At 41.0% G+C, this 10,223-nt stretch overlaps 2 protein-coding genes across 2 annotated transcripts; one reads left to right on the top strand and one right to left on the bottom strand.

Moving 5' to 3' along the window:
• Positions 1-3,850: 3,850 nt before the first annotated feature.
• Positions 3,851-4,663, bottom strand: LOC143888487 (uncharacterized). Its single transcript, XM_077392949.1, has one exon. It carries the CDS (start codon positions 4,661-4,663, stop codon positions 3,851-3,853), a length of 813 nt encoding a protein of 270 aa, XP_077249064.1.
• A 3,874-nt stretch (positions 4,664-8,537) lies between these two features.
• Positions 8,538-9,962, top strand: LOC143888486 (protein FAR1-RELATED SEQUENCE 5-like). Its single transcript, XM_077392948.1, has one exon. It carries the CDS (start codon positions 8,538-8,540, stop codon positions 9,960-9,962), a length of 1,425 nt encoding a protein of 474 aa, XP_077249063.1.
• The last annotated feature ends 261 nt before the right edge of the window (positions 9,963-10,223 follow it).

Genomic DNA, 10,223 nt, shown 5'->3' with positions numbered 1-10,223 from the left:
ATGTTAATGAGATGGACCATTGGCACAAGAATTTCATGAAAATAATAATAATATGGAGCATCAAACGTACAAAAAGACAGTTGAGATGCCAATAGGGCTTGGTTGGCAACTGAATGTCATGCAATCAAATCTCACAGGAAAGACAGAAGATAAAGATGTTGAACATCACGAAGCCATTGTTAACAATGTCGGCTGCAAGCAACTCTGAAACCATCATATCTCTATGGAGCACCCACTTCACATTCATCTGATGTAGATTATCAACCCTGGCCTCAAACTATTAGTAACTTCTCCAACCAACTGTTAGAGAAAATAACTCCAAACTCCAGCCCAAAAATAACTCCTGGGATCAGCGGTGAGAGAAAACTGACCAAGCACCTTCTCCAAACACCCATTAAAAAATTGCTACAATAATAGAATTCCATGTAACAATATCTCCTTTGGCTTTCTACATGAAACTTGCTTCCAAAAAGTGTTTCAATGGGATTGAGAGAGAGAGAGAGAGAGAGAGAGAGAGAGAGAGAGAGAGAGAGAGAGAGAGAGAGAGAGAGAGATTGAGAGGAAAAGGAAAGCAATGCCAAACCTTCATTTCAATAAGGTTTTTTTTTTTTTTTACTATTTGGAGTCTCGATGCTATTTTTTGGCAAGGATTTTGCCGAAAATTTTGCTTTCCGATGCGAGAGAGGGGGAGAGAGATTAAGGAAAGCAAATTAAATAGATACCTGAGAAACGAGAAAGAAAAGAAAACAATAGGTTGGTTAAAAAAACCCTTTAGAATTTTGTATATGGTGGATAGAAATAGAGAAGGAGAGATTTTAGGAAGAGGGAGAGATTATACGGAGAATTTGATAGAGGAAGAGATTTTAGGGAGTCATAGGAGGAGTGCCATTACGATTGTTTTTCGAAATTTAGAGAAGGAGAGATGTAAGCCCAAGGGTTTCCATGGGTTAATCATTCACCTTACCTTATTGTTTTGATGCTAGCAAACCAAATTGATTAACATTTATGTACTGATGTGTTGCTTTGAGGTGTTGTATTAAATACAGGATTTTCATGTCCAAATGGCCATTACACAACTTTTCACAACACATGACTTGTGGATCAAGGATCAAAGGAACCAAGAGCTTGCACATACATTGGAGTCATCCTCATTTGAAGGTGCTCAATTAAAGAAGTTCAACATCATAAAGATTCCACAAGTTCCTAAGCAAGTGTCAAGAAGGAGCTTGGAGCTGAACATACCATCGGTGACACCTCATGCACCTCACTACATGCAGTGAAGATTGGAGAATGTCACAAGAACCAATACAAGGTCAAAATGTTCACCCAAGCCGAAGAAGTCCAAGAAAGTGCAAAGGAGCCAAGACATTCCAAGAAGACTCAATGTTCTTATTTTTAGAATATATTTGGAGTCCTCTTAATTTTATGTTTAAATGCACTTTCAAAAGGTTTTCAAATGGTTTTTATACTGAACATTTTACATCTTTGAAAACCATCAACACGCCCAAAAATGTGTTTGAAAACCTTGGACTTAAGCCCAAAGACCATTGCCCAAATGCCCCTAGATTTTAAAGCTAAAATGAAATTTCACTCAGGGCCGGTCGATCGGGCTATGCCGGGCGACCGCGAGATGGAACCTGAAAATCCAGGCCATCTCGAATTTTATTGGGCCGGTCGACCGGGTTAAGCCGGGCGGCCGAGGATGCGCTTCTGTTTCAAACAGAATAATTCAATTTGGTCTAGGGCGGGTGACCGCCATGGGTCGGTCGACCGAGATAGGTTTTTGAGCCAAATTTTTTGAGCAAACAGTACGCCCTAGCCGGGCGACCGCCATGTGGCCAGTCGACCGCGACGGTAAGAACTTTGAAAATAGAATAGGGCGGCCGACCGCCGTAGCCCGGTCGAGCAAACTAGACGTTCGGGCGTTTTCTGCTTGACTTTTTCAAGCCAATAATTTACAGTTTTACCCCAAATGGTCATATTTTCAAATACACTATATATACATGATTAAAACCTATCTCTACAAGCTTTTAAACATTTGAGAAAGATCAAATCATATTTCTCTTTGAGCTTCAACATTTTATTTCAAAAGCTAAAAACCTCTTTGATCTTCCATTTCTACATGTTATCAAGAGGCACTCCATAGGGCTTTACATTTATATATTCTTGGAGTGATTGTGAGCTTTCAACTTTGTAATCTGCCTATTAAGAGGCAAGAGAGTTTTTCTTTTTCTTTGTTCTTCATGTGATGGTCTTCTCTTCAGCCCGTAAAGAAAGGTGAAGAAAAGGGTTTCTGATTCGGCCCGTGAAGAAAGGTGAATCATGTGCAAGGGTTTGATTCCCTTGTCAAGGCTTCGTGCGAGGGGCTTCGCTTTGGCCTTTGAGAATGAAAAAGCAAGGATTTGTTCCCTTTGGTGATGAAGTAGTCGAGGTGTACGGCTTCATCATTTTAGTGGAGATCCCAATGAGGTAAACTTGGAAGAGTGGAGTAGGTCAAGTTGTGACTGAACCATTATAAATCTTGTGCCTTGTGGATGCTTGCTCTTTTATCTCTCTCTCTCTCTCTCTCTCTTTCTCTCTCTCTCTCTCTTCTCTCTCTCTCTCTCTCTCTCTCTCTCTCTCTCTCTCTCTCGCACGCGTGGTGATTGGTAATCTCTAACCTTACTTATGTTTATGCTTTAATTGAATAAGGGTTAGTGAATGGACTTAAGATAAATGTCTAAACCCTAAATTGCATTATAATATCTATTTGGACAATGGTTAGCTAAATGTGCATGATTAGAAAGTTTAATCCCTAGAGTTTATTGATATACCTACTTGAACAAGGGTTAAACTAATTAGTGCTTAATTAAATGGATTAATTTTTTAATCTCCTTTAATTAAGCCTAAATTTTCTAATTGACCAATTCACCCCCCTCTTGGATTGTCACACCTATATTTCAAGAGATTTTAGGGAGAGGGAGAGATTACAGGGAGAATTTGATAGAGGAAGAGATTTTAGGGGAGTCGGCATGGAGATATATGTTGAAGTAGCGTGTATATGAGGGGTGCCATTTCGATTGTTTTTGAAAATTCCGCATATAGCTATATGCTGAAGTAGTGTGTATAAGGGGTTACACGTGGCAGCACCACATTGTGCAATTGACTTTTCCCAACCCGGGTTGAGTTCGGGTTGAGGGTTTGGCAACCCGACCCGAGTATAACCTGACATTTTTTATAATTTTTTATTTTTTAAGCTAAAAACTTGAGTTGGGTCTGGTTGAAGTAGGGTCAGGTCGGGTTTGGGTTGGGAAAATGGGTTCCTCGGGTCGGGTGTAACCTCGTATGGTTGGAAATCATGTCGGGTCGGGGTCGGGTTGGGAAAATGGGTTCCTCGGGGTCGGGCTTAACCTCGTCTGGTTGGAAATCGTGTCGGGTCGGGTTCGGGTTGGAAAATGGGTTCCTCAAGTCGGGTTGGCCTCAACCCGACCTGAGTTGCTCCCCTACTCACACAAACTGTTGGCGGGCCCAACAATTATTCTATTGAAAGCTCTGAACAGTTTAGGTCCCACCCATTTTTTTCAAAATGAAGTAATATATGGCCCACACCATAGGATGATCCAAACTGTCCATTTGATGAGCCACAACCTTTGCACCCCAAAATCTCATTTCCATAGGATAATCCTAGCTCTCTGATGCAAAGAGAAACTGCATATTATGGAAATCTTATAGATTGGAGGGTTGAGATCATCCTATGAAAATGATTTTGAGGCGGATCGATGGGCAACAATCTAGCTTCAGGTTATTGCCACTGCAACCTGTCTAGTGTTGTGTCAATCACTTCTCTATACGTATCACGCAGAGTTTCCGACTAGTACCATTCCTCAGTGAAGTCGAAAGCATCAGCTTTTCTAAAACCAATGGCTGACATAGCATGAGCACATGGTATCCCGAAAGTTTGGAACGCACGACATGAACATGTCTTCTCTTCTAAGTCAACTCTGTCTTGGTGCAACTTCGAGGACACTTGAAAGAGAAGCGAATCGAGAGCACTAACATTCATCCTCCTTCCCGCATCACTGACCGACTGGATGATCTTAACGGCGTACAAAGTCAGAGGACCTTTCCATTGATTATTGGCTTCTCTACGTTTAGCAAATGATTCAGACGCCTTCTGTCTCGTGTGCTCCACTAGTGTGGTAATAGGATATTCTCTGGCATTCTTCAGGACAGCATTCGAGACCTCACATGCATTTGATGTATAAATATTGAATCTCCTCCCCTTCAAGAAGAGAGTAGCCCAATTTTCCTTATCATTCTTGCATATCCATTCATATGCTTTTTTATTGGCTGCTTCTATATTGGCCACGGTCGTCCGAAAAATATCCTCTCTCAAGGTAGTTCCTACCTTCCAGAATTGATCCTCCACATATTCGTCCTTAAAGTGCTCCTTAATGTTCGCTTGGATGTGCCTTAGGCAATAGGAGTGATATGATTCTGGGAACACATCATTGACTGCTTGTATTATCCCTTTCTGCCGGTCGGAGACAAAAGTGATGCCCCTTCTCCGATGCGGTTCACAGACTCTCACACGAAACTGGCACAGAAACCAACCCCACGTCTCGATATTCTCTTTCTCAACAACAGCGTACGTGAACAGAACTATCCCATTATTTCCATCCATCCATCATGCAATCAACAGTACACCAGGATACTTCCCTCGTAGGTGAGTACCATCCACGGTGATAACGGGTTTGAGTGATTTATTCCAAGCCTGAATACAAGGACCGACTGCCCAAAATAGTCGGCCGAATGAATCATCTTCGCCAGATAGCTTAGATAACATGTAAACTTCCATAAAACTGCTAGGGTTTGCACTGCGAAACTCTAATGCATATGCCGGTAGTAGGCGGTAAGAGTCCCCATGACTTCCAAGGAAATGTTGACCAATCAATTCCTTCGCAACATTTATCTTTCGGTAACTCAGTGTTATACCCCATTCGGCCTTCAAGTAGTCAAGAATAATATTAGCTTCTATCGGTCGACCAAATTTACTTATGCAAGTCTTAGCTGCCCAATCCGATGTGGCTTTAGCGTGATCATGTCCGGGTAGTTGAGGAGTACAAATATGTTCGTTCACATTACCGTTCCACATGGTTGCTCTTATTCTCCAGGGGCACTTTTTTGTTTTGTACACAACTGCTTACTTCTTCGTGTGGCTATCAACAGCACGGAATGAGAAGTGCCGGCATAGTGCATACTGGGCGACTGTTTTTTTTTAATGTAGCGAGACTTTCAAATATGACTCCAACCTTCAATTCCTGTTCCTCACTTCCAAATGCATCACCAAGCTCATAGTTGGCCATGTCATTGTCATCATATGCGTTCGGGTTGGAACCGTCATCATTGGGTAGAGGTGAGTAACATAACTGAGCATTTTTTCCGGCCTCATTCCTAGACCCATTGTCGTCTCCGTCGGTCGCCTCAAAATTCATATCATACAAGTAGTTCATGTCGTCGTCACCGAGGTCAATTGCAACCCCCGTTGGATTATAATTAGCACCGGAAACCATAGGAGGAACCCCCTCCTCCACATCTTCATTCAAATCAAACCTATAGTAAAAACATGTAAAACATTGTGATGAGAGAGATTCCATTCATAAGATGATACCTACAAAAATAGAAATTACAATGAATCGTGATATTTCACCTTGCAGCATCATCACATGCATACAAAATTGGTTGAATGGGACTGCTTGAATTGGGGAGGGATGCATCGGGTAGCGGATTACTATCCTCCGGAAGATTAGGGCTTCGTTTCAAATAGCTGCAGCTTACAATACAAACTGTAGGAGAAGTATCCTCTTGCACATTGGGACAGCTGCATCGCACATGATAGACATTTCTGCAGCGTATAGTATAAGTATCATCTTCCACAAGATAACCTGGTCGATAAGTCTCATCTTGCACATTGTTGCTGCGTACAGTATAAGTATCCTCTTCCACAGGATGATCTCACCGGTAAATCTCCTCTTGCACATTATTGCTGCTGCGTACATGATACATTGGCTTATAAGTCTCATCCGTCACATTATTACTGCGTACAGGATACGCTGGCTTATTATAGGTATCCTCTGTCACAATATTGCTGCGTACATGATACACTGCCTGATGAGTGTCCTCCTTCACATGTATAGGGGACACTGCATGGCTTGCATCCACCCCAGTTATATATATGAGAGAACATTTCCAGCACACTGGCGTAATTAGATTACCTACGCACTAGTGGTCTTTGAATATCAGCCGTCAGATGTGATTAATCCAAACCCTCCATGTGAGAGAAAATGTTCTCTCATTAAAAACCTTCTCTAATCGCTGGAAGCCTCTCTCCCTCGCTGGAACGCCGCTCTCCCTCTGCAAAACCACCGGTATTTCATCTCTCCCTCCCTCCCCCTCTCTCTCTCTCTCTCTCTCTCTCATTTTCGTTTTTCATTTTTCGTTTTTTTGTTTTTTCAGAATGGGTTTTGCAGAGGGAGAGAGGCATTTTTTTTCGTTCTTTCATGAGTTTCCTTTTTTTCGTTTTTGGATGGGTTTCTTTTTTCGTTTTTTCATAATGGGTTTTGATGGGTTTATTTGCTCTGTTTTTCTTCAGAATGGGTTCTCTCTCTCTCTCTCTCTCTCATTTTTCGTTTTTTTATTTTTTCAGAATGGGTTTTGCAGAGGGACAGAGGCGTTTTTGTTCGTTTTTTCAGAATGGGTTTGGATGGGTTTCTTTTTTCGTTTTTTTAATATTGGGTTTTGCAAAGGGATTTGCATAAAATAGCCTTTTGTTCTGTTTTTCTACAAGAGAGAGAAAATAAAGATGTGGTTTTTGGAGAAGAGAAAAATTGGGTTTGGATTCCAGTACACACAGAGAGATGAGAGCACCACAGAAGTAGCTTCTCCCTAGGTAGATCTCTGTCAAAGTTGAAAGGAAAGAGTGTGGAGAGAAAAAAATGGACAAGAAAGGTTCTTAACGGGGTTTTTGACAGGGAAGATGATGAGTTGTTGATGAGATGAATGGGGTTTTTAAAGGGGTTTTCAGGGAAGATGAATGGGGTTTTCAGAATCTTTTAGGTAGTAATTGGCCTTGAACCTTGGCAGTGTCATGTGAGAAGGATGCTCCAAGGTATGGAGGTAGTTAAGGTGGACTTTGCATTTTAAGTGTTTTAAAGCATCTTTTAGGCTTACAAAATTCCATTCATCTTGCTAGTTTCGATGGTCTGCTTCAAATGAGATGGAAGTGATGGTCATATTGATTGTTTTTTTTTTTAAGTTGTGCTGTATCGTGGCCATTTGTTCAATAATTCTTTGGAATTGATTGCTTATGTGGTCTGCCTATCTACATTGAAGTGCTCCAACTCTTGTCTCATTTTATATGGTTCTGTGGGTGTTTGTGATTCTAAGGAGCTGGGAGTTGGAGCTCTTTTAGGAAATTCTAATCAGCTGTCTTGTTGACCTTTTTTATCCAGTAAAACACTATTGAATATCTTTTTAATGGTTAATTTTGTTTGATGTTTCTAGGTTCGATCTTTGGTATACTCGTTGAGTTTATGCTTTTTACGTAATGGATCCGTTAGGGCTATCTATTGTAGAGGTTGACGAAAATGGGTTAATTCCGTTTGATGATACGTTGTCGCAAGCCGACGGATTATATGTAGCTGAGGGTAATAGATTAGATTTTGTTGAGGAGGAAGAATGTCAGGAGGCTTCAGTTGAAGTTGGTAGTGGTGACGGATGTTGTGATGGTTTGGAGACGCCTATTAAGGAGGATTGTGGGAGCATAGGAGCGAACAAACCGTTTGAAGGCCAGTTTTTTGATAACTGTGAAGATGCATATGAATTCTATAATCTTTATGCTTTGGCTACAGGTTTTGGAATAAGAAAATGGAGGACCAATAATTCGATGAAGACAGGGAAACCTATACGGAAGAGTTATGTTTGTGATAAAGAGGGGAGGAAAAATGAGAATGACAAGAGAGATATTGATAAGGAAGTGAAGCGGCGTCGAATTGTAAGAGAGGGGTGTGAGGCAAAGATGGACATCAAGTTGACAAAAGATGGGAAATGGGAAGTGAGATGTTTTGTAGAGGATCATTGTTATGATCTTACTTCTCCTAACAAAGCACGTTTGCATCATTCGCATACTACATTCCATAAGAAAGCATCATGTAAGAATTTGATGGACAAAATGCATAGTGAAGGGTTTGGGCCTATTACCATTGCAAGGGCAATTAATATTGCCTCCGGTGGTTCATGTTCTGATATCACAACAGATCAGGTGTCGTCTCATTTGAGAAAACAAAGGAGTAACAATATGGGGAAAGAAGCTGTCACAGTAGTAAATTGGTTCCAACAAAAAACGAGCAGAAGATCCGGATTTTCAGTTTGCCGTGGAGGTAGATGTTGAGGGCAACTTGAGATCGATGTTTTGGGCGGATTCCAGAGCGAGAGAGGCATACCTAACCTTCAGTGATGTAATTGTATTTGACGTCACGTACAAAACAAACAGGTACAGAATGCCATTTGCACCATTTACAGGAGTCAACCACCACAGACAGTCTGCACTATTTGGGTGTGCCCTACTAGCAGATGAGAGGGAGGAGACATTCATTTGGTTGTTTAGGGAGTGGTTAAAATGTATGTTTGGCAAGGCTCCTGGTTGTATCATAACTGATATGGATATGGCTGTGCAAAATGCGATTAGGATTGTTTTCCCAAATACCAGACATCGCTTTTGTAAGTGGCATATCGATAGGCATCTAGTTGAGCATGTTTCAGCCATGAGAGAGGAAGACAGTGACTTTGCAAAGGCCTACCATCATTGGTTTTATAGGAAATATAAAATCGACAGTGAGAGGGAATGGAGAACTTTGGTGGAGAAATATAAAATTGAGGAAAGAAGTTGGTTAGGTAAGATGTGGGATTTACGATCGCACTGGGTTCCTGCTTATTTTAGAGACACATTCACAGCTGGAATGACCTCTAGTTCCCGTAGCGAAAGCATTAATGCTTTCTTCGATGGATTTGTTAATCAGAGTACCACTTTACAAGAATTCGTGGTACAATATGAAAAGGCCGTTGTGGATCGCAGGAAAAAGGAAGCTGAAGAAGATTGGAGGACGAAATCATCACGTGCTGTATTGAGGACAAAGAGCACATTGGAAGCAGATGCTACAAAGTATTATACCAGGGTAATTTTTGACATGTTCCAACTTGAGTTTCTAGCCAGTATTGATTGTTGGGAGGACATAGAGAGTGAGAATGAGAACATGACGGAATACAAGGTAGGAATGCGAAATGAGGAGGAGTGGCGAAGGTACAAGGTTGTATATGATGCATCTGAATGTGTTAATGCTACTTGTGAGTTTGCGATGTTTGAAACCCAAGGAATTTTATGCAAACACATACTTCGCGTAATGGATATGAGGCGTTTATGTACCTTTCCCGAGCGATATCTCTTAAATAGGTGGACAGTTGGGGCAAGATATCGAGTGAATGTTTTGGAATCTACAAGTAAAGGCGATAGTAACGAAGTAACTCCATTTGAGAAATGGTGCATTACATCAAAGGTTCAGAGAGTACTAGACGAACATCCGAGAAAAAAGAGTATTTCTAAAAAGATTGAAGAAGACTTAAATATATGGTTGGCAGAATGTGAACAGTCAAAGAAAGACAGAGAGATTGTCTTGGAAAGCAGTGGCAGCCAAGTACAGTCCAATCATCTGATTGAAACATCCGAGATATTTATTCATGACCCGAAAGTTGTGAGGACTAAGGGTCGACCAAAAAATGCTACAAGGTTTAAATCTCCATTAGAGGTGTCACAATCTCAACCCAAGCCAAGGACGTGTAAAAAATGTGGAGGAAAATGGCATTATGCGAGCACGTGCAAAAACAGACCCAAGGGTGACGATGATGGAGAGAATTTGAGTGCGCATTGAGGTAATAAAGATCATTGTAATTTCATTACATTTTATATTTGTCATTATTCAATTTGTTTCTTCATGTAGCTTTCTTCATGCAATGTATTTGTCATTATGCATTCCATATAATTTTGATTCATCTGGAATGCTCACTTTAAACTCTCATGCAGTTCCCCTGTACTGTACTAAGAAGCCATGCAAAATTACTCTCTTCAGTTGGCTACCGAAACTCGTCTAGATGTTCAATTGTGAGTGCAACTCTATCATCAAAACTATTCT

The sequence above is a fragment of the Tasmannia lanceolata genome, unplaced genomic scaffold (assembly GCF_043159265.1).
Source record: "Tasmannia lanceolata isolate RefF3 unplaced genomic scaffold, GAP_Taslan_0.1 ptg000012l, whole genome shotgun sequence".
Classification (NCBI taxonomy): Eukaryota; Viridiplantae; Streptophyta; class Magnoliopsida; order Canellales; family Winteraceae; genus Tasmannia; species Tasmannia lanceolata.
The sequence above is the reverse complement of the archived record's forward strand: the minus strand, read 5'-3'. Positions and strand labels throughout refer to the sequence as shown.